This window comes from Thermobia domestica, chromosome 3 (assembly GCF_964235325.1).
Source record: "Thermobia domestica chromosome 3, izTheDome1.hap1.1, whole genome shotgun sequence".
NCBI classification, from domain to species: domain Eukaryota; kingdom Metazoa; phylum Arthropoda; class Insecta; order Zygentoma; family Lepismatidae; genus Thermobia; species Thermobia domestica.
Genome location: NC_137456.1, coordinates 214,570,788 through 214,596,465, shown reverse-complemented (window position 1 = coordinate 214,596,465; position 25,678 = coordinate 214,570,788). Strand labels below are relative to the sequence as shown.

The 25,678-nt window shown below is 32.7% G+C and overlaps 1 protein-coding gene across 4 annotated transcripts in view; it reads right to left on the bottom strand.

Annotated features, from left to right (window-relative positions):
* The window catches only part of Ids (iduronate 2-sulfatase), a 116,490-nt gene that overhangs the window by 39,376 nt on the left and 51,436 nt on the right, over positions 1-25,678 (bottom strand). For 3 of the 4 annotated variants that reach the window (XM_081752169.1, XM_081752168.1, XM_081752167.1), the window contains exons 5-6: positions 24,070-24,219; positions 21,325-21,462 (exon numbers count right to left, since the gene is read on the bottom strand). In XM_081752169.1, the coding sequence (XP_081608295.1) occupies positions 21,325-21,462; positions 24,070-24,219 (288 nt within the window). Of the gene's footprint in view, positions 1-13,152; positions 13,605-17,611; positions 17,661-21,324; positions 21,463-24,069; positions 24,220-25,678 lie in introns of those variants that run through there. The other variant, XM_081752170.1, reaches the window with a different exon arrangement.

Here is a 25,678-nt window from a genome sequence, read left to right as displayed (position 1 = left end):
GAATTGTAAGTGCAATCGTTTTAAAATAAGTGATTTGTGTGTGAAAGAACTTTTTCAGAATTATCAGCTGAGTGAACCATTACTGTGCTTTTCTTGTTCAATAAGAATACCAGACGAAAAACTACAAAAATGTTTGTTAATATTTAATAATAGTTTGAAAGAAAGTGTGTGGGAATTTCTAATTCAAAAGAAAACTCGTGACATAGTGTTTGAACTTTACATACAGAAACACTTTAGTTCTTCGGATAAGAATTATAGAAGAAACAAAATAGATTTTAGATAGATTTAAATAGATTTAATTTAGCATATGAATCAGTTACATTTTCAGATTCATATATTTGTGATTTAGTTGAACTGTTTTTAAAGAAAGACAGAGATGTGTTTGCAAAACAAATTATGTACGTATGAATGTACTTTTCTTTCTGTGAATGAACTGTGTGTGCTGGAATGTATATCAAGATGGAAACCGGAATATAAACTATTGTGCGACGGATGCTATCAACACAGCCGTATTATAGATGAACATGAATGCATTGTTTTAGACCGTGAAATGTGTTATAATGCATGGCGTGTTATGGTGCAATCAGATACGTTTGATGAACTGTACAAAGTCTTTTCTTCGTATCATGAGAGTGAAATTGACGATTGGACATTTGATTATGCTTTATTTAATATTTTATTAAAGAAAAACTACATCAATGTAATTTTAGAATTTCTCTTGGAAAAAGATTTCACTTATAATTTTTAATTCATTTCTTTGTTTGTTAGTGAAATAACTAAATGAAGTAAAAGTTATATATTGGATATATATATTACAATTTCAGACAAAAAATTCTCTATTATCAATAACATTTACACGAATTCAAAATTAAAATAACTTATTTTACTTACTATTCATAATATATATGATACTTTATTACATTTTTTATTTGATATATATGTAATCACTTTATCTTATATGGAAAAAATAAATATTATATGAATAAAAATCGTTGTTGATTTCTTTAAAATCATTTAGTTTATAATTTTTATATGGAAACACAGTTACTATGTAATTTAGTGCACAGATGTACTTACTTTGTAATCTCGTACACTTAATTTTTAATTTTACAGTAAGTTTCATTTAGTTTATAATTTATATCCAGATACGCTTACTATATAATTTTTTATTCAGATACATTCATTTTGTACTCTCGTCCCCAACCACATTTAGTTTGTAATCTCGTACCCAGACACATTCAATTTGTAATCTCGCATCCAGGTGCATTCAGTTTGTACTCTCGCATCCAGACGCATTGAATTTGTAATCTTGCACCCAGATGTATTCAGTTTGAAATCTCGTACCCAGACGCAATCAATTTGTAATTTCGTACGGAATCGCATTAAGAAAAATTTTGTATCCATACGCATTTAGTTTGTAATTTCGTATGCAAATGCATTAAGAAAAATTTCGTATCCATACGCGTTAGAATCTTGTGTTTATCACATGTTGAATTAATAATTATTATAATTTGTAACTTAAACGATAATCAAATATTAATTTCATAAAATAAATGTTTTTTTTCAAGCGTATAACTAACAACAACAACATGTATAACAGAAACAATTTATTAAGAAGTTCACACCGTAGCTGTTCGACCGAGTATGCTTTGGCATACGAATCAATAAATAATTAGTATTTTTGAACATTTTAGTATGCTCACACGAAGTGTTCGAGTAATTTATTACGAGAGGTTAAATAAATAAGGAGTTTTCGTAGAAAGCGATTCATTAAAAAGATACGAAAGAAAAAAATTTTATATTCTTCCAACGCTGTTGTTCGTAAAACTTTTACAAGAAGCATACCAATTAAAATTACGTAGCATACACTAAGAACAGAAGAAAAGAAAGAAAATAAAATCAGGTTAGTTATCTAGTTAGTTAGTTAAAATATAAAGAGCATAAAAAGAATTAGTAGCAATCAAAAACAATAGAAGAAAGAAAACATTTTAACAACTATTTTTTTTGAAACGTTCACACATTTTTTTATATTTTTGAACATTTTAGTATGCTCGCACGAAGTGTTCGAAACATTTTAACAACGAGTGTTATAATAAATAACACAAAAGGATAAATATTTAATATTTCGGAATATAATTCCTCTGAGTATTAATAAAAAACGAAATAACACAAAAGCAGAGCTTGAACAAGTGAATCGATAAAAAATTGAAATCGATACATCAAAATACAAGTTGCAAAACAAATGATTTATTTACAGGTTCACAGCCTTGCTGTTCTACCGAGTATGCTTTGGCATACGAATCAATAAATAATTAGTATTTTTGATCATCTTTAGTATGCTCACACGAAGTGTTCGAGTAATTTATTACGAGAGGTTAAATAAATAAGGAGTTTTCGTAGAAAGCGATTCATTAAAAAGATATGAAAGAAATAATTAATATTCTTCCAACGCTGTTGTTCCTACAAGAAGCGTAACAATTAAAATTACGTGGCAAACACAAACAAGTGAACAAAAATATAACCTACTGACTGAAAAATAATACGTTGTGATATAAGAAAAAATAAAACGTATTGCTTAATATAAGAAAGTTTGCTTTGAAAGAAATGTTAAGGTGCTACATTAAGAAAAATTCAAAAGGATTATTACAGGTATTATAATTTTAGCGGGGAAAATTTCAGTTTTGTTTATCGGCAACTGACAACGATACTTGCCGTTTTCATTTATATCGACTTTCCCCTAAAACATTTACATTAATGAGAAAAAGAAGTCATATTTTATGATTTGATATACATTATAAGGTAGATATTAATTTGTATAGTATAAATAACACGCATATTTTTATGTTGTGAAAAATTTTTTTTCGTTTGCAGCACAGATGTATCGTATAGTTTATGATATATAACGGAAACGAAGTAAAAATGTTTGACATGATGTTTACTATCCAATATATACGCATATCAATATATATATTTACTATACTTAAATATAAAATATAAAAGGTACAAATATATGTATGGCGCAAGAAATGAACCGTTAAGGCTCATACAAACTGCTAGGGTGTATATGTACAATGATGTACTAATACTTTATTATACTCACAGATATCCTATACTTTATTATATACTAATATATATCGTTCATGCCAATACTAAATGATATATTGTATGTTTGCGTGATATGCTTTATTAGGTAGGGTTTGAAAATGTATGAATATGAAGTGGTTGACTTCATATATACCTACCAATCCTATTTGCTATACATAAATAAAATTAAAGTAAACTATATGGTAGACAACAGGCATACCACCCACTGCACGTCAATGCATGTATTATGTAGGGACCCCGATGTTTTTATTTTTAACATTACAACAAGTGTATATTGTGAATGCTATTTTTTCTTATATAATTGTATGTTGAGTATAACATATTAGGCATTTTTGTTGACACCCAATGCTTTTACTATTCAGTATGTATTTATATACAATAATGTATCACTTAGCATTCCTTCACATTTGACATTTACTACATTTACTAAACATTAATCAGCATCTATGTTTCTATGCACAGAGCATGACATTAAGAGAAGATAGTCTTTAATATACAGTATGTAATTGATAATGATAATGTATCATTTATGTAGAAAAGTTGGCAATACTAATTATTATTTGTTTACCAATCACATGCATAGCACTAGTGTGTCATGGCATGGCACAGCCATGGGAAATTTGGGCGCGTTGTTATACGCGAATGATGCACGCGGGGCCGGGCGAGTACGGTTTTACGTTAATACCCTCGCCGGACGCACGCGGTACCGGTTAGTACGGTTTTACGATTATATCCACGCCGGGCGCACGCGGAGCCGATGTGTACAGTTTTACGTTTATAGCCGCGCCAGAAATATAAATGCATGTGCGGGAAATTGATTTACATTATTATGTGGTTGTTAACTAATAAATCGCAATATTTACTTGTCTTACACACATCTATATATCTAACACCTGTAATCCGTATATGGTTTACACTGATGTTTCCAATCTTACTTACAAACATTAGAATATGTAATGTGCAAAATATTACTGTATGATTCCCCTTATTGTCTTATAATTCCATTGATATGACAACATTTTGTGCCAACTCTACTCACTCGATCTATTTTTTAAGTATGACCACATTTGAACATAATACTACTCACTCGACTCATTTTTAATTTTGAAATTAATATTTTTAATTCATATTAGTGACTTCATTGTAAATATAGGAATTAACAGGATATAATTTGTTCATTGAAATATGTTTATTTTTTACTAGTTATATTTTTATAAAATATGACCCTATATTCTTTAAGTATTATGTTATATACATTTACTTTTGCTTGTTTATACTGAAAAGAAAATGTCAACTTTGCTCGTACTGTATATGTTTATCACTTTGTTTCAATAATTACTATTGTGCTGCCAAAATGTCTTGAGCCGTGGCAAAAATGCAGACTAACGCGTTGAGCCAATAAGAGTTTAGCTGTTGCTAAGCGAAAGAAAGCGAGTGGAATTCCTTCAACCGATAGCAGCGCTTGCAACGGAAGACTATTTTTAGACTATCTATAGACCATTTTTGCTCTCAAAGCTTTATAATAAAGGTTCAGATTACTATTGATGTAATATACTATTAGTATGTTTTATCTCACTCATATTAATTAATTGATTAACTATGGAATACAAAATAGAAGAAGCTACGCATGGCGTAAGTTTGGACATGTGAAATTTTATCTTGTGTGTAGAGAAGATATTTAATGTAAAATATTCCCATATTAAGTTGCATTTTCTCATGAAATAAATTTGTGATCATTTTTGCACTGCACGTGCAGTACAAATGATTCTTATCCGGTTCCCGAAACAAATTTCACTGTTAATGTAGCTCTCTCTCTCTCTTTTTCTCTGTATTTTATGGCGTATCTGCAAGCTTGAATATCTGTAGCTTGTTTGTTGAACTCCTTTCTGCTTGTCCCTTTATCTTTTTCACGTATCCTCTGTTCTTGTTTTACTCTCTCTATGTATTTATGACGTATCTGCTTGTTTTTTGAGTATCTGTAGCTTGTTTTACTCTATGTATTTATGGAGTATCTGCTTGTATTTGAGTATCTGTAGCTTGTTTTACTCTCTCTATGTATTTATGGAGTATCTGCTTGTATTTGAGTATCTGTAGCTTGTTTTTACTCTATCTATGTATTTATAGAGTATCTGCTTGTTTTTGACTATCTGTAGCTTGTTTTACTCTATCTATGTATTTTATGGCGTATCTGCTTGTATTTGAGTATCTGTAGCTTGTTTTTACTCTATCTATGTATTTTATGGCGTATCTGCTTGTATTTGAGTATCTGTACCTTGTTTCTTACTCTCTCTATGAATTTTACTGACTATCTACAAGTTTGAGTATTTGTAGCTTGTTTTTACTCTATCTATGTATTTTATGGCGTATCTGCTTGTATTTGAGTATCTGTACCTTGTTTTTTACTCTCCCTATGAATTTTACTGACTATCTACAAGTTTGAGTATCTGTAGCTTGTTTTTACTCTATCTATGTATTTTTACTGAGTATCTGCAAGCTTGAATATCTGTAGCTTGTTTTTACTCTCTCTATGTATTTTATGGCGTATCTGCTTGTATTTGAGTATCTGTAGCTTGTTTTTACTCTCTCTATGAATTTTACTATCTACAAGTTTGAGTATCTGTAGCTTGTTTTTACTATTTCTATGTATTTTATGGCGTATCTGCATGTTTTTGAGTATCTGTAGCTTGTTTTTACTCTATCTAAGTATTTTATGGCGTATCTGATAGTTTTTGAGTATCTGTACCTTGTTTGTTGAACTCCTTTCTGCTTGTCCCTTTATCTTTTTTCACGTATCCTCTGTTCTTGGTGTTACTATCTCTATGTATTTTACTGACTATTTACAAGCTTGACTATCTCTCTGTATCTTTGATTAAAAACTAAGAAAGTACTTTTAGTCTTACTGTAGAATGGAAATATCGTAAACTTGCTAAGCATAATCGTAATTTTGAATATAATCATTTTTTAATACCCATGACGTTTGCCTTCTCTTTTGTATAACACAAGTTTGTATCCAAGGAAGATCCCCTAAGAAATTTTACGGTAAACTATATAATATGTTCATTACATTTTTGAACTGATTACGCTTTGCTGTAATACCAAAGATTTTATTTCTCACTACAGTTGATAAATATAACGTGAATAAACACATTCTATAACACAATGTATCACATAGATTTTAACTATGCGGTATGAAATCTGGAACATCACAATTCTTCTATACTAATTTATATTTTAGCCGAGAAATCTATTTTAATATTGCTTTCACATCTACTGGCTAAGTCTCCCTTCAAAATCTATTTTCGGGTATAGGACATGAGTACCTATTTCTTATATATGTTAAGTTATATACATGATTTTAAGAGGGAGAAGGAGTGCGCCACAGCGGCCGGAATATTGGTGTTCAATTTAACATGGGATCTCAACCATTTTTTAGGCAAATCACGGTTTCATTTCGTTCTTTCGCAAAAATGTCTCAGTAGCGCACTAAATATGATGCATCTCATTTTAAAGGTGCAATTTGAACGCTGTGTGTGATATTTTCTTTTTATAAATACAGATAATTATAATCCAAATTCCCATAAGAAAATGGTCAAAATCAGACGGAAAAGTCTTCTGTTTTTTTACAGTAAGGAAAAGAGCTAAAAACTCCGGACTTTTTTGAGAATGGAGTAGAATTTTTGTATTTGTGCGCTACAGTACTATTTTTTCGCTGTTTCCAAAGACATCCATTTCACAATCGATGAGAAATTATATCCTTCATAATTGAATCTACAGAAATCAGAAATCAGATTTTTTCGTGTTCACGTACTTGGCCGTATAACTGCTAGATGGCACTATAGTCATTCCTCATCCCCCTTCCCTTCTCAGCGGGAGCCAGTCCTTTTGAAAATCTACTTTGAACTTCTTAACAGGGGCGGGAGGGAGGAAATCATTGTGAAGGACGGGAACTTCAAACACGAGGAATGGCAAAATTTATGACCTCTTTGGTTGATGGTTTCTGTTTCAGCAGTACAGTGTCTTTGTAGATGGTTTCTGTGAGAAGAAGTAATTTGTGTTTGTAGCGATAAAGTCAACCTTTCGACAAAAATTTGTGAAGGAGAAGCCGAACCAAAGTCTTCGTTTATCTATTCCAAGAAAGAAATGAAAACTTCCTGCAGGACTAAGTATATACATGCAAGAGAAAAAATAAGATACATTATTATAATCTTTAGGATAGATTAATTCCCGAAATATTCTTTGTTTACCTGTCAAAAAATCAAGAATAATATGGTATAAAGCTCTTTCATCAGCTTCCATCGTACAACATACTAGACACACACATTTATATACATACATACACGTACATATATATATATATATATATATATATAGTGGCGGATCCAGGATATGATCAAGGGAGGAGGTAAACTATAGTTTGCCTCTTTATCCAGAGTAAACAGGATTGAAGCCCATTTTATCCAGTGTATACCTGAGCGTCAAGGGGGGGGGGGCTATAGCCTCTATAGCCACCCTTGGATCCGCGCCTGTATATGTATACTATTTACAGTGCCGGAGTTACGTGTAAGCGAAACAAGCTATAGCTTAGGGCCCCGCTCTTTTGGGGGCCCCAAAATCTAAAGAAAAATTGGATTTCTAAAATATAAGAAAATTTAAAAAAATAAAGTAAAATTTATATATACGTAGCAACAGTGCTTCCTGCTGTGTAGCCTACGTTCGTGTAATTAATAGGGCTCCTTCTACTAGTCTGCTTCCTAAATTATCTCTAGTTTCTTCATTGCTGTATGTAGGGTGCGTATGTTCATCTGGACACATAAAGGACCCCATTACCTTCAACAGCTTGGGGCCCCACTAAACCTAAATCCGACTCTGACTATTTATGCATTTTTGCTCCCTCTTTTTTCGAAGCAGTGCTTCTTTGATATTGCTTCCAATTTCGGCAGGTTTTACCAAGGGGGGAAGAGTCCTTACTCATTCCAGGCATTCAAACTAGGGACTGGACTACTTGCTTCCAACATTCTGTCCCCCATGTTTCCCGGTCTGAATCAATTGTCTAAAGCCCATAAAACATTCAAATTCATATGTAGATGTTGCTCATCAGTGTCGACACCTAAATATTTCTCAATCAACGGTAGGGGTGTTTGGTATCCTCAATCTGTCTTCCTCTTATTAGCGGAGCGGTAGTAATATTCGGTAGTAATTCTTTAAAAAAAAAATGTTTTTTAATGTATGTAGTAACGCATAGGAAACTAAATTTTAATATACCCTAGTAGTATAGAAACGTACCATACGGTACCTTACCAAAATAAACACCCTATGCCAAGGACGCAAACATTAACAATAATAAAAAAAGATAATAATAAACATTTTAAAGATATTCTTTCATTAATCAAGTCGCACTTAAAAGTTTAAAAAAAATGTTTATGCGTGACTAAAAAAAGGGATGCGCTCTCATATAGGCTTACAGTTACTTTATAAATTCTTAAAATAACGCACTCCATTCTTTTTATTTAGCCTTGCATAAACAAAATTATTTTTAACTTTTTAGTGGGAATTTATTAACAAAAGAATGTCTTTCAAAGGTGTCTTATCATTTTTTTTTTTAATTCGTTGGACACTTTTTCCAAATCCTAAAGTGATATGCAACCAGGGATACCAGGGCTGGTTAAAGGCTAGTATTTATTTTAGGATAAGGAAGTTGAAAATAAAAACATTAAAATTTGCTTTTAAAATAAATAGATATATTGCAAAGTATGAAAGTAAGAATGGAATATTGTATTGTCACCGGACTTACATCGCTCTGCAACAGTTCTTAGTTCTATGACGTCAGGAAATAAGTTCAATTTATACGAACACTTATTTAATGTTTGAAACAAACACCTGTTACATCCTTGTACACTCATGTCCAAAATGATTGTCGCATTTCTATAACTGTCTTCTTGTAAAAATATCATGTAATAATGATTTTGCAGTAGACTTTTAATACTGATACTATGTGTACAATCGGGAAATATATGTGGTAAATTTCATAGGAAAATACAGTAATTATAAATACGAAGATTAGAATGAGTAAAATAAAATGTTGCTAAATGGACACGAAAGTTTTGTTTTCGTTTTATTGTTCTTATTTACTGCTCTTTTGACATGAAATTTGCCACATACATGTCTTTGCCGATTGTACGCATACTAACATTATAAGAAATACCGGGTGAATTCGTTATCAAATTATATTCCTACAATAACATATTTATAGACATGCGACAATAATTTTGGACATGAGTGACACACCTTTTAATTCTATTGTTAATGAAGTGGTCTATTTCCCCCAATAAAAACCAACATCAAGCAGGGCATGTGCTCCCTCCTGTCCTTCTAAGCCGGCCCCCAAGGCTGAATGTAACATTGCGGCTTTTTCCTGTTATAATAGGAAAAACTCAGGATGGTCAGCAACTGGTATCGAACCCAGGACTATTCGAATGTGAAGGCGAGAGAGAGGGTAAATCTGGTGGTCATATTTTGAAAAGAAAATAAGGAAATGGATTCCACTAAAAAAATGATTCACATTGTCAATACATTTCAAATCTTTGTCTGGGTTTTCTGCCTTTCAATTCCTTTTTTTTTTAAACTACGAAGGCCCTAAATAAATTAGAATATCGACTCTCCCGTGTTTTTTTTTTAATATTGGCATGGTTCTTCTTTTATATCAGATTCTTCCCGCACTATTCTGTTATTTACCATAGGTAGAATCCTTTGAGAAAGAGACAGGCGACAAGTGCTTTAGTTCTCTATGGTATGTTTGTGACCGTTGTAGATATTTGAGTGGCTCTCTGACAGGGAGCTGACGGCTGATATCATGTTGGTCCCTCTTATTTATTTGTTTCTTCAGTTCTGTTTCTCTTTTAGCCAAAAGAAAAGAATTTCACTCTTCTGTCCCATTTACAGCCGTAACCATCCCCCTCCTACGCTGTCCAACTTTGACCACATGCAGGGGAAAACGAAGGAAAAGGACGGGTGCATTTGCTTTGACGGCATTTCAGCGACAACCCCATCTGTTGCCAAAATAAGGAAACACTTTGAACTGCAAGGAGAAACTCTATCCCCGATTTGTCAAGGTCACTTGACTCCCGCCGGCTCTTAAGCTTGACATTCTTCACCAAGAGATTTTGAAGTGAATAGTAAGTCAAGTTTCATGTTTTTAGATTGCATCTACTTCTTCTGGTCTTTTCATTAGATTGATTTAGGGCTATACTGTTTCCTTATGGTACATGTGTTCTTTTCACCATGCAGACTTCAGTGATAGACTTATTTTTTATGGAGAATGTCTCATTTAATCTCCTTCATGAAGAAATAGTGGTAGAATGCTTACTTATGATACATGATGACTCAATGATACAGTACTTCCTTGCACTAATTGAGGTCCCTGATTGAATTTTGAATGTACTGATTTAGTAATAAACTGATTCCTTATACAACTTGCGACTTCATCATTAATCTTCAACGTGTTCATTTTTAATACCCATGACGGCTTAGTGGTACAGTGTTTCCTTATGATACTTGAGGTCTCTCCATCAAATTAAGTCAGTGATAGACTGATTTCTTATACTACAAGGTACCTTACTCATTTAATTTTTATAACAGTCACTCAGTGGAAGTGTATTTTACTTCTATATGTTCTTACTCATTATATTTTAGCCCGAATAATACAAACAATCCCCCCAAAATTCATTGCATCAATCACAAAAGTTCCTGAATGATTCCTATCCATACACAACTGGTTCTACTTTGTATGCCTATTTCTGCAAGATACATCTTCCCTAGGTCTTCCTAACGGTTGTTTTCCTCTTTTTTATTATGACCCTAACAATGTCTGGTAAACGGAATCTAAAAATAATAAGGTTTTTGGTATTTTATTCCTAAAGAATTGCTAAGCTACTGGGTATATTTCTTGAATTAATACTACAGTAATCCACGTAGTATATTCGTTAACGTTTTTGCTTATGTTGCACCCCCGCTTACGGTTTTGCTCTGTCAAAATTTGTAAAAGCTTGAATGAAGTTTTCCAGGTTTTTTCTTCTTTATTTATTCATTTGAAGCAAATGCCGGGATGGTACCTTACTTATAGCTTGTACTCCTCCTTATTCCTTTTCACCGATAATGTACTCCCTAAAGAACATTATCCTTCAAACTCTTCAGTTTCAATACTCAAACTCATCAGTTTCAATCCTAACTAATACTTTTTATTCAAATTGTGTTTTATCTGTAATATACATTCTGTAATATACACTCTCTCAAGGTGTCAAATTTTCTCAACTTTTTCGTTCTACAAGCACCATTAAAAGATTTTGTGTTGTTTCAGAAATCATCATTCTTCTTTGCAACCACATTTTTTAAATGACGTTAAAAGGTTCGTATTTTACAAAGAATATCATAATGTAAGTAATTTAATCATTGATCAATCATTTGCTTTGGATCGATTGATTGAAGATACTATTTTTCAAAAACCAGCACATGATTCTCTATAAATTTTAATGAATCACAAGCTATAGCACTAATTCATTTCAATGGACTTCTCCATGATACTTTAACTAAAATTCTATACCGATCCAAAGAATATTTATTGCTCAAGCATGTGGAATAACGACCATATTTTACTTAATTAATATAGAAAGAGAAAAATAGACTGACATGAAATATTCATGTAGTTCGACACAGTGATTCGATTCCAGTTTGGTGCAAGCAGTCCCAGTGGGAGGCACTCGGTCAAAAAAGTGTACAATACTTTTAAGTCCACCCATCTTGAATGAATTTTTCTTGGATTTTCCTCATCCACACCAGTTAAATGCCTTGGTGATACCTAACTTATAGTTTTCAGATCGTTTCCCGGATTGTGTGCTCGTTGAACAACATTATCCCTCAAACGTGAAGTGGTAAATGGTCTTAGATGTTAAAAGACCAAAAATCTAAATTGTAATCTTAATCCAATTCGATTCCAATTTTCGCAAATCAATCTCAAAACGAAAGAGTCACATAAGATTTTTAATATTGGGTCAAGTGTTACAGGACACCGTGTGATTTGTATATTTCAAGTTCAACTAAATACTTTTATTCTTCATTTCTAATAGCAACATAAATCTGAAAGAGCCTGTTAGACTTTTCTGCTATGATATTATAAGAACAAAAATACAATGGAAAGCGCAGACAATTCATAGCAAAAGATAACCTTCAAATCTTACAGTCATTCAGAATTCGTTCCTTCCTTCCTACTAGTATTTTATACTTAAAAGGCTATTCCCACCACTTTCGCTTTCTTCGAAAGAATCCCACGTCCCAAAACCAGAACCTCTTTTCTTAGAAAAATACCCAAACAGTGGAAACCCCGCTCAAGAGGGGGAAAAGGCAGAGGAGTGAACGAGAGGTTACCGTATTCAACTAAAACTTGTTTTTCTCAAGTGGTTATGAGTGTGTGTGTGTGTGTGTGTGAAGTGGTCTTCACCTTAAAAATTATAAATGGGGAAACGTTTCTGAATCTTTCCATGTTAGCAAATGTAAACAAAGAATATTTTTCAGTTAATTTACTCACCACCAATTTCAGGATTTGTTTTTCCATTACATTTTTAGTCATCTTAGCAGCTTCAATAACCGTACAAGTCTCATACGGTTACAAATCAATATAATAATAATAATAATAATAATAATAATAATAATAATAATAATAATAATAATAATAATAATAGATCTTCATATCCACAATTGACAAAGATAAATGTGAGTTTGATTTGTTTATATGGTTCGGATATCAACTTATTCTGTAGATCCATGTCTCAAATAGGTTTGAAATTTTACAAAATAAAAAAAAAACAAATTAAATTGAGCTGATTGAAATCAGATAATAAGTTGCAGGTTCATGTCTCAAAAAGTCTTTTTGCTGAAAACAATATTTTAAAATAACTCTCACACATTAAAATGGGAAAAGAACGATTCACATTTTCTTGAAATAAAACATCAAATTTTCAATATAATTAGATTTAAATTAGATATCACTTTATTTTTACTATTTACAATATGATGATTTCTATGTTCAGATTTTTACTTTTGTCTTTTCATTGTGTACAGTTTTTTTTTCTGTATTATATCCCTAAAATGACTTCAACTTTATTATCTAACACCTCTTCTTTCTTCTTCTTGCTCTTCTCCTGCTCTTCCATGTTCTTCCTGCTCTTCTCCTGCTCTTCTATAGTGCGCATTATTTCTCTTCTTTTCCATTTTCCTTCTAAACCCCAAGGTAAGCCTAGAATTTCTTGTCTCTTTTTTTCTTTGGTGTAAATGTCCAAAAACATTGAATTCACACATGAACTGCATGAATGGGATTTTAAATTCTTTTTATTGTTTGGACAAATGTCCGATAAAAAATAAAATTGCTTAATCCCCCTCAATCTAATCTTCTTTTCACAATATTGAACAGCACATGTAGTATGCTCACAAGTTATTTCGGAATCCATAATCTGAAATAATAATAAAGAAACGGAATTTTTTACTATTTGTTCAAATATTAATAAGTTTACATATCAAAATATTTGATTTTAATTATGTTTGGACAATTATTTTATCCTATAAATTATGAAGATTTCTCTATTATGATAATGTACAGATTTTAAGACATATTCATATATTAAAATGAAACGATACTTTTCCTTTCTTTCTTATATCCTATCATTTTTTAGCAATACCATACTCTCTAATACTATTAATTTTTTGATCTTTTAAGTCAACAAAAATTTCAAGACTAAACATCAGTTCTACAAATTAAAAGTCTATGTAATTTTAATTTCATATATCGGTCTTGTAATATGAAGGTATCGTACGGACCGTTGCCTTAATTATCTAACGTATCATTCTTATCGGTCTTTGGAATAAAATATACATTAATTCACATATAATTATACCTTAACAAAATAATCAAGACAGTTGCACAAGACAATCAAATTATTTCTTTATGAAAAACAAGCACATTTTTTCCTTATCCCACAGGTTATTTTAAGTGTTTTATTATATTTTAGAATAATAATTAAAATTTACTGAATTCAAATGATTTTGGGGGGTTTTGGTGATTCAGTGATACAGCGTTCACCTCTGGTGCTTGGGGTCCCGGTTTAATCTTAGCGCCCGCGAATTATTTCAACATTTTCATTACAAACATTAAGTTTGGATTTATTTTTTTACAAATTGTGGTGGACAAACACCGTGTGCTTGGCTTTTGTTGGGGTTCTATATACTTTTAAGTGGTTTCTTTTTTGTAAAGTAATGGGTCAACAATTATCGTCTTCTTTAGCGTAGCGGTATAACCATCAGACGTAAAACTCAGTTAAAGTTCAGATTAGATAACCCAACAGTACAGTGAATCATATTGGGTTGCCTAACATGTAGGGATTATACAACACTACACTAAATCATATTGGACTGCCTAACATGTAGGGATTAAACGAACATTTTCTTTCACGGATTATTCTCTCTCCGAAAGATGTCATCCCTCAAGGGGACAATAAGTTTAGATGTCCAACTCTATATCCTAATTTCGGAATTCTTTTCTATACCTACATGAAAAGATATATACACTTTTCTATGATATATACTGTCAAATCATTCAATCAAAAGCATGAAAGCTTTTCTTTTTTCAGGCTAGGCAACATATGTCAAGATACCCTTTCATTGAATTGTGTACATGTCATGAGACGTAACGGTATAACATAATCTTAGATGGTAAAAAATTCGAGAAAATCTTATCTTCTGTAAACGGATTTAACCACTGTTTATATTTCAAACTATATTTCTAATTCAATAAGAATAATAATATGAATAAGGGTGACGCGAAAAATCAATGGTAACGCCTTCGTTTCTGATGCAAGGGTTACTTGATTTATGTTGTCAGTTTAGATCTTCCGCAAACATCATGCTTCTACATTTTCTCGTGGGGAACCCTTTCTACTTTCATTATAATTTAATCTAATATAATGGTGCGAAACTAAAGATTTCATTTTTCCAATAACATTACTAAAATGTTTGGGAAATAATTACTTATGAAAAAATATGTAAATCATTCGATCAAATTAAGAATACGATATCATATTATAAAACAACAAGCAATCCAAATCTGTTTAGCAATCAGTTCTATTTTAGAAAAAAAGTGTGAAATAATATTCTTAAAAGTTTTTCTTATTATCGTTAATAAGTATCGTTTTATTCAGGTAACTAACTAACTAACTCTATGGCCTATGAAACCCGGAGGCCACGTTCACAAAAGCTCTCCACTGACTTCTATCTTTAGATAATTGCATCCAATTTCTACTTTATATTCCTATCTCTGCGAGATCCATCCTCTCATCTACGCCTAGGTCTTCCTGATGGCCGTTTTCCTCTTTTTATTACAACTATATTACATAACATACGCCCTCCTAGACTTGACGACCCTAACCATGTTTAATAAACAATCTAATAAATTACGTTATGAAGTTTCCACCATTCCCCTTCCTCTTGGGTCCGAATATTCGTCTCAGGATCTTGTACTGAAATACTTTTAGTCTATGTTCTTTCCTCAGAGTAAGCGAGCATGTTTTGCAACCATACAGAACAACAGGCATGATTATCGTTTTATATATTTTAAGCTTCAAATTCCTCGACAGAATTCGCGACGACAAGAGATTTTGAACCGAATAGTAACACGAATTCCCTGCTTTTAGTCGACATTTAATTTCTGCGTGAATATGATTTTCGTCTGTTAATATTGATCCTAAATATTTGAAAGTATCCATTTTATCAAAAGTATAATTTAATATTTTAACGCCTCCATAAAATGCAGTATTACGGTCCCGACGCACTTCCGTGTATTTACTTTTCTCTGCATTTATTTCTAAAGCCATGTCCCTGCAAGCATTTCATAAGATCTCTGCATTTATTTCTACTGTTTTCCTATCATCCCCTATTAAATTTACATCAGCAGCATATGGCATAACCTGGTGAATACCGTTCAACTCTATTCAACAATCTAATTAAATTATTTTGTCAACATATGGAAAAACACCAACAGGAAGACCAAATATAAAAAAGAAAAATCGATTAATCTACCATGAATGATTCTTTAGTCTTTCTGATATATTCACTAAATATTATGATTTATTTTGTTCAAACAACCTAGTAATCAGATACAGGATCTAACATCTACCATTTTCAGAAAATAATAATAATAACGATAATAATATAAAGATTTCTTTCATTCACAACAAATAAATGCTCAAATGTTGGTCCAACATACACACAAATATCACTTTGTATCTTTCCACAAATAGTACGCTCACTGAAGGACAATATTGTTCAAACGCATCAAAATAAATAAATGTAATTCCGACCTATAGTAATAATAATTCAAAACTCGATCTTAATCCTCTGTAAAACACTACATTTCATATAGTTTCCTCGTAACTTCTTAGTTATCGTGCACCCCGTTGCCGAGGGAGAGCGGGGTTCAATTCTCGGCAAAGCCATGTAGTTCAGATTCGACGTTAATCACTAGGACTCCGTCTCATATACCATAGTTATTGCACAAAAACCATTAAAATTTTTAATAATCAAATCATGTACTTGTCGTTAACATAATAACTCCTAACATGGTTCACGACAAAAAGTTATATTTCACTTGAGGTCCCCGTCTCATATAGCTTAGTTGTGAAAAGGCTATTAACTCGATAACTCAATAATTTTTTTATAAATGCGTTCAAAACTTTGTATATAAAACATGATTTAATAATACACCATTTGTCTTCCGATCAGTCCAAATATAAAATATCAATTCAACTAATACGTGAAAAGCTCGGCACTGATTTCAGTTCGTAGGTAAAAACATGTATTTGGTGTCTACTGTTTGTAATTTACGTTCTCCTAATGCTTCTTTCGTGAATATTACGTAAAGGTGACGAAAATCAAGTGGAAGCCTTCAAAATGTGGGTGTGGAGAAAAATAGTAAGAATTAGTTGGGTAGAGCGGAAATCGATTGAGAGAGTGTCTGAATGGTTAGTGAGAAAAAAGAACACTTTTAGACATTATTAGGAAGAGGAAGAGAAATTGGTTGTGACATTGCCTAAGAAGAGAATCTATCATAAGAGATGTCCTAGAGGGTATGATAACAGGAAAGAGAGGCAAAGGGTTAATGAGACTACAATTAATGGATAATATTAAACAGAAAGGTCGTACGCGAAAACAAAAAGGTTAGCGGAGGACCGTGTAGCATGGAAGCTTCTCAGCTGTGCCCTACCAATAAAGGTAAAATACCTATGATAATGATGAATGCTTGTTTTCAAATAAACTTTAAAAGCAATATATATATTCATTCTAGACACGGTTAATAACCAAATAATAATATTGTTTTCATTCTGTGGTCTTCCATGAAAAATAAACACTCGTATGTCTTCAACATTACATATTATATAATGATAATAAGAAATATATTATTTTTTCTTACCTGATAATTCTTACTGGAACGTAGTCCGTAGTCCTGGAAATGGTGTAATCTAAAAAGAAAGAAAGAAAGAAAAAATGAATTATTATATTTAAAAGTTTTCCTATTACAAAAAATAATCAGAGGTAAGAAAAAAAATCAAATGAGTATTTATTATAAAATTATTCCTTTCCGAAAAATGAAGAAATTTTTCATTTCAATGAGATAAGTCTAAGGAATTAAGAACAAAAATCCAATTCTTTCTCAAAATTTCATGTTTTCAGGATACTATAAGTCAGCTTGCATGTATTCGGTAAAAGAAATGTGATATGAAACAAAAGAAGTTAATGATTTCCAAATGAATTCATACAATCAAAAAGAATTACTCTAAGATAATTTTCCAATAATAATAATGTTAAAAATGTTTCATATCTTATAATCAATTAATGAAAATGAATTTTTATCTGAATATATTTAAGAAAACAGAAGTCCACTTACCTTTTTAAATATAAGAACAGATGAAGTAGCGCCGGTGAAAAAAAAAACGTTGAAAGAAGGACAAGAATCACACTGTATTCAAGTAATTTAAAGCTTGAAATGAAAGTGATCTTCAAAATTTAGTTTTTATATTGATCAGAAAAAGCCACACCAACTTTCTCAAATTCCATACAATAATAAAAAAGGTTCCTCTAAAAATATTGTACAACCATTTTTTCTCTGGAATTCGATGGTCGATAACCCCTGATAGCAATAACGGGATGGTTGCAAACATTTTAAAAAAAGAAAAAGAAAAAAAGAAGCAATTACACCTTTTCTCTTACTCCAACGGAAAAGAAACCGTGTCCTTCACACTGCATTAAGACGCCCAAAAGTTTGCCACCGGATTTTATAGATTCTGTATTTTTTTTTCTCATTATATAATTAGTATATGTGTAACTAAGTTTCTTTAAAGTAAGGCAATTAATTATGTTCCAAGAGCCTCACCAAGTATGTATTTTTAATCAATTTCATAACACAATGTATTGCATTTACTGTACACATGTCATACATGTCCATGCATTCAACATTTATTTTTCCTTACATCTTATCAATAATTAAAACCTAGTTTACAAAGTATACTCAAGGGACCTTAAACTGCAAAAATTCATTTCATGTAGCAACTGTTTTAGTTTAGCCGGTCTTAAGAAAGTCTGTATATGTATTTTAGCGTATGTCGCACAATTTTACTCCGTACTCTTCTTGTAGAAGCATTACGTGTTACAGAATTACAAGAGTAATAATTATTTGATAACATCACGCTTGCCTTTAATACATGTGGTCCTAAGTTTCATTTTCAATAGTGTATGTAAGGTTTCCAATTCGATTCCCGGCGGGTGCCTTTGGCGTGGGAAACAGTTCGATTCCCGGCGGGAGCTCATGTGGCTCGGATTCCACGTTAATCAGCAGGTTCACATCTCATATAGCCTCGCTGCTAAACGAAACGTTAAACTCAAAATCAACTCAACTCAACTCGATTCCTGGCGGAGGTATATAGTTCGGATTCTACGTTAATCAATAAGTCCACGTCTCATATAGCCGCACTGCTAAAAGACACACTAATCTACAATCAACACAACTCAAATCTAGTTACAAAAAATTCTGTACCAATCGGCTCGTGCGCAACCAATTAATATAATTAATAATGATACAAGCTAGTTCAATGGTAGAACACATACCACTGCTGGTGGATTTTCTCATGCAAAGCTTAGTCAAATCATTTTTTTAGTGTTCTTACAACAAAAAGTATATTCTATAAATTGTTCTAATCAGCATCAAGTTCGTAAGTCTTCTTGAAGTTCCCCGTTTCCTCCCACTTCTTTATTCCACTATTTTATTTTTTCATAAAGGGAATATTACCACAAAAAATGGACTCATATAAATTAGTCTAACAGGAATAATTCTCTGACAATAAACTTAATGATTTTATAAAGTCTCAGTGGTAAAGAGGTCTCTAGTATATGAGGTTCTTGGTTTATTTCCTCGTCAAAACCATTTTACTAAACTCAAGATAAACAAGTGTCAATCAATATTATCTCAGTAAAGATTCCTCTCAATTTCTAAGGGTTAGTACCACAGTGAAAAAGTTTTGTTCTCTGTTAGTTGGGAAATACTAGTTCGCACGAATTATTTAAACATTTTCTAAGTATTTAGTGCATTGCTGCTACAGTCCACATCTTCACTGCTTGGGATATCTTGGTTCGATTTCCAATCAAGTAAATTTGTAGTAAGCAAACACTTTGCTTGTGAGTTTTCCTCTCACTTTCTTCATTCCAACATTTTATTTATCATAAGGGGATTGTTAGCACCGAGTACACTGTTATAAGTTAAGCTAACTGATATAACCATACGGCACAATATTTACAAATCAACAAATGATTTCATCATACATCATGGACATTACATGTCACATATACGTTTTTTAATCATAGGAGTCAATATTCATTCATTCACAATAACAATTTTATAAACCCCGTCTTCCCACCAAAACAAGTTTGGGCAACTCAGTTCACCTCTCCACCCTTGCGTTCAATATGGGATTCGGCGAGGATCTCGTTCTTTCCGGCGGTCTTAAGCAATAAAAGAAAGAATGTTTTTAAGTTTCGTTTCAATACAATCTTTACAAAACTCGAGGAAAACAAATTCATGTAACAAAACAACAGCCTAACTGTTACGTAAAAAGGGGACAATACATAAAGCTTTTCAAAGTTCAATGTCAACTTGGGATTTGTTTTCTTTTTTCTCTGTAAGGGAGTAAAAAAAATTCTTGAAGGACATTCACATTCCTAAAATGCAATCTCCACAAAGCTCTCTAAAAAGTAGACAATAATCCCTAACATTTTCTTTTTTAACGGTAACTAAATTGTATTCCAAATATTTCAAAAATCTTTTTGAGGGCCACTCTGGTATTTATGTGAAGGCCCCTCTGTAATTAAATCTGATGGTAGTTGTGACGTATCTAACGGTCAATCCTAATTTTTTCACGGCTCCTTTCGGGTGAAGGACAATATCTCATCATAAATACCAACACAGGGGCACAAGTGTATCCTACAACAAAGATGGGTAAATCTTCAAAGAATTTGTATATAGCCAATAATAAAGGTTATTTTCAACTTGGGCTTCCATCAAATCATAGACTGCTCCAGGCATCATTTCTAAGAATTCAAGTGTTCTATTACAAAAAAACTCAATAATAAATGATGAACAACGTACCAAAACACAACAATAAAGTTTTATTTTCAAGATAACCTTCAGTCAAATTGTATTTTCTACGAATTTTAACTTTCACGGCCATAAACTGTCATTGAACACATATTTTCTACGCAATAAATAACATAAAAACACTCATAAATGGCGGACATCCCTCTAAAAGCTTTTATCTTCAAGCTATCCTTTGTCTCGACTCGGAATTAAGCCTGTCTCAAAGTTAATTAGCATAAAAAACTCATTACCACTTATTGGTCCTAGCTCTACTTGGTAAGGGTTACTAAACTTGCAATGTTCCTTTTTAATTTAACATAGGGCGCCTTGCCAGTGTGGAGTTCAAAACGCTGATGCGATTGGAAAAATTCTGTCATTTTAGATCGAAAAATATTATTTCCAACAACTTCCCTCTCTTTCAATTTTTCTTATCTCTACACATAACTGAGTTTGCTTATAGCCCAGGACTTTTGATATACCCTATACTTTATAGGACTTACCATGGTCCCCAACCAAAAGAACGATTGTCTCATTGAAAAATCCTGATTGCTCTAATGCATGCAGCAACTGTCCGACCAGGTTGTCCATATATGTAACAGCAGCGTAATAGCTTTGTTTAATAAGACGTGTATAATTATCTGAAATTAAAAAAAGAGAAATTATTATCGCAGAAACTACCGAGATCAAGTCTGATATTATAATAAGTAACATAAGATAGTAATAAAATCATTGAACTGCTACAAATAAGAATATTACGAACAAAAACATGAGTAGCTCCCTCGGCCAAAGGGTCGTTCACATACTACGTAACCGGGCATGGGAGAGGGTGGGGTTCGGCCTTGCGTTACGAAGTATAAAGGGAAGAGGTGGTTTATGCCCTTGTTATATAACGCTTTTTTTTTTTTTTTTTTTTTGCTGTAATTTTTATTTTTATTCTCAGGTTTATATCAAATATTTTAAACAAATAATTTTATACAATTCTTTTCTTTTTTTGTAAATACATATTTCTATTGTTTTCGAAAATTACGAACATATAGCCTATATAAAACAAATCATGCAGAAGGAATTTGAAGACACTACTAGACATCAGCATGATTGGTGATGAACCCTTTGTGTATTATAATACAATAAAACTCCATTTTGTGGCTATCGCTGCATTGCATTTACGGCACGCAAAGCTTTTCTGGAGTTATGTTAGCGATCTCAACCACCGCTTAAAAATACCTCGGCGTTCCCACTCGTATCGCTATTTCTTGGAATATGATTCATTACCTACTCTATTCTTCTAAGGAGTTTCACATATGAAATAGAAGAAAAAAACTCTTTCTCATGAAATAATATTTTCCACGATGTAATAATTCTATTATTATTATTATTATTATCATTATTTTATATTTACGTATCAACATTCATCAGAGCTATGGACGAATTAAAATATTGTTCCAACTCCTACAAAAGATACCGTTTTTTGAACTATTAAATACCTACAAGACAAGTTGATGTCGCAAGGGATATTGTGTAGCACGTTGTAAGATATATATGACCAAGCTCTGAACCATTATTGTACTCTCATGTAACGCACAGTTGGAACTCGAAAGGCATGAAAGGAATATCACAGTTTTGATTATTAGTGGTTCGAAAGACAATATTTTCTCCTCAGCATGCATTCATCAATGCGAGAACGAATATACAAGGGTCGTTCAAGGTTGACCGGGATTTTCGTACGTAAATAATCGATGAATAGCCGGATCATGATGAAACTTGAAGGTGACGTAATGTATTCCTTCCCGAGTAACTAACGCCCGGCATGACGTATTTGGCGCATGCGCAGCAGTTGCAGCGAACATGGCAGCAAGCAGTGTGTCTGTAGCTGTGGAGCAGCGGTGTGTAATCAAATTTCTTGTGAAGGAGAAAGTTAAACCAACTGAGACTTACAGAAGATTACAAGCACAGTATGGGGAACAAACGATGTCACGGACAAGAGTGTACTAATGGTGTGAACAGTTTCGCGAAGGACGGCAAGTGTCTTCTGGGACATGAAGAGTGTTATCCATGTGGATTTTCTGGACAAAAGGAGCACAATTAAAATCCTTTATTACTTTACGTTGTTGAGTGCTGCTGTACGAAAGTCCATTCGCAAGAAAAGACCTGGGACGTTGTCTGGAAATGTCATTCTTCTCCATGACAATGCCCGCCCTCACATGGCCAATGTGACAACAACTCTGGCCGAAATGCGCTGGGAAATTCTGCCCCATCCCCCTACAGTCCAGATTTAGCCCCCAGTGATTATCATTTGTTTGCACCCCTTAAAGACCATCTGGGAGGGAAGAAATTCACGACAGATGAAGCACTGCGGAACGGTGTCCTCCAATGGCTACAACAACAACCAAGTTCTTTCTACGCCAAAGGAATTAGGGAGCTGCCACAACGATGGCAACGGTGCCTCGACGCGCACGGAGAATACTTTGAAAAGCTGACAAATTTTGGTGCTTCTTGTACTATCTGCTTCCTCAGAAGAAATAAAATTTCGGTCAACCTTGAACAACCCTTGTACTTCACAGAATAATGTGCGGAGTCAAAAACAGAGACAAAGTGCTGACTTAAGATATTAGCTATTTCTATGCTGGTTCTTGGGATAGTGCAACTACACCTTGAACAGCAAATTCTCCATGGAATGAACGAATTTGATACAGTATCTGACTGCTAAGGAACGAATTCACTCTCAGTCTGATCTCCACAATTTCATGTTTCTTGGAAGGCTACATGGGAATCGTCTATAAATGTCTGTCCTTTTCCTTAGGAAAAAAGTACAAAATTCCGTCCACATAAACACACTTGAAACTATTTCAACTTAATGCAACAATAAATCATGTGCCATACTGCAATGACAATCTTCATTTCCACTGATCAGAAATTGGTTGGATAATACAACAGAAGTACACAATCAATGAAGTAAATGACAGCCTTTTTCAAACTTTCTAAGACATTTCTTGAATATTAACTTATTGCATGACAATACAGAGATACTTCTTGTGTTCAGAATGCTTGTGTTGTCTTGGTCCAAATAATATTTCTTTCTTAAGATCAGCTTTTCTCATCAGTAATGGACGAAAGAAGCGCTTGCGAACTTGAGCATATTAACAAAATTTGTCAGCATTGTCCATAAACTATGACATTCTTCCACTTACATCATGTAATTATACTACTGAGAACTTAATTAAAGTACTATATTGAAAGGCACGCACCTGGCATACTTTCAAAAGGAAAGGTTAAGTTCAGTGCTGCAATATCTTCCCGTTCTCGAAGGTCAGTCCATGGATTCCATGCAACTACAGGCATTTCCGGTGGTCGGAAACGGTTAGATGGAAGACTTATATTGTATAACGGGAAAAGATCTGGAATAGAAAGATATTATATTTGAAAACGCATATACAGGATATCCGACCTAAATAATATAAGAAAGTAACGTGTTATTCTTTCTACCTGATGTACCATTTTACGAAATCCTTACATTTTCTTACAATGGAACTTGGAAGCTTTTCCACGCTGCCATGTGCTAAGCTGAAAATACGGCACACATTACAATGAAATTCCAATACAACATACAGAGGAAATAAGAAGAATGTTAAAGCAGTTCTCAATATAATTAATATATCAATTTGCATAATAAAATTAGTTCCTCTGATGAAGTCATATTTTATTTATTGGAAAAAATAAACAAGCATAATTAGTATACAAAGGATTGATTTTCAATATACTATTTTTTAGGATATTTTATTAGCATATTACAGGTGTGCGTTTCACAGGTTATTAATATGGAGAATAATTCAGACAATTTTAAATCACAAACCTGCAAAGATTTCATTGTTGCTAGTTGTGTTAAAATATTCAACTTCACTATAATAAAATCTACGTCTGATAAATCAGTGTTCTTTTAGCTTTTCAAGAAAGCATTAAGTCACTACGTTACTCAGTCTTACACGGGAACCTCACGTTTTGCAAAGAAAATATGGCCAATCCACTTAGTTTCCCAAATAGGCATTCATGACCAGTTTAACAGTAAATCTTATTTAAAAATAAAAATAAAAACCTTTTATAAGTTAACGAGAAAATCGGTTTCGAAGTTTGACGTAAGATCGTACACATGCAGACATCTAGACCAATTTTAAACATAGTTTATGGTTAACTGAGTCTAATCTATAAAAAATTTCATTACCAGAGCACTCACTAATTCTGATAAAACAGAACTTGAAACCTCCTTTTGACTGTATGTATACCAGGATCTCTTTCGTCTTATCCCTTTTGGGTCATTACACCACGTATAGTCAACTACGGCTTGCTTTCGTTTTTGACATCCAGACGATCAGAGAACATATAAAACGCAGCTTGAGCGTCTTGATGCCTGACAACTAGATTAGAGAGTTGAGGGTAGCCTTCTTTCATCTCCAAATTCTTCATCTGACACTTATTTCCTCTTTTGATGAGACATGGCCACATTGTCCTCACATTTGTACTTGTCAATGATTATCTCGAGCACACATTTTGCGAATGCCTCTGATTGTGCCGCGTCACTTGAAGTCTTGCAATGATATTCCTTCTCACATGCTTCACCGGAACCCAATGTCTATTTAATTAGCTTTTTTAAATAATAATAATAATAATAAAAGCAGCTGATGATGATCTTAGCTACAGAGCTGAAATTCCCAAACATCCAATCTAGCTCATAAGTCAAAAAGGCTGATTGTTTACTGTTTTTCATAGAGTGTAGTACAATAGAAAATAGAATATAAAAGCATATTTTACTATCATTGAGCTTTACAAGCAATAGACAACGTCCAAATGAGATATACATAT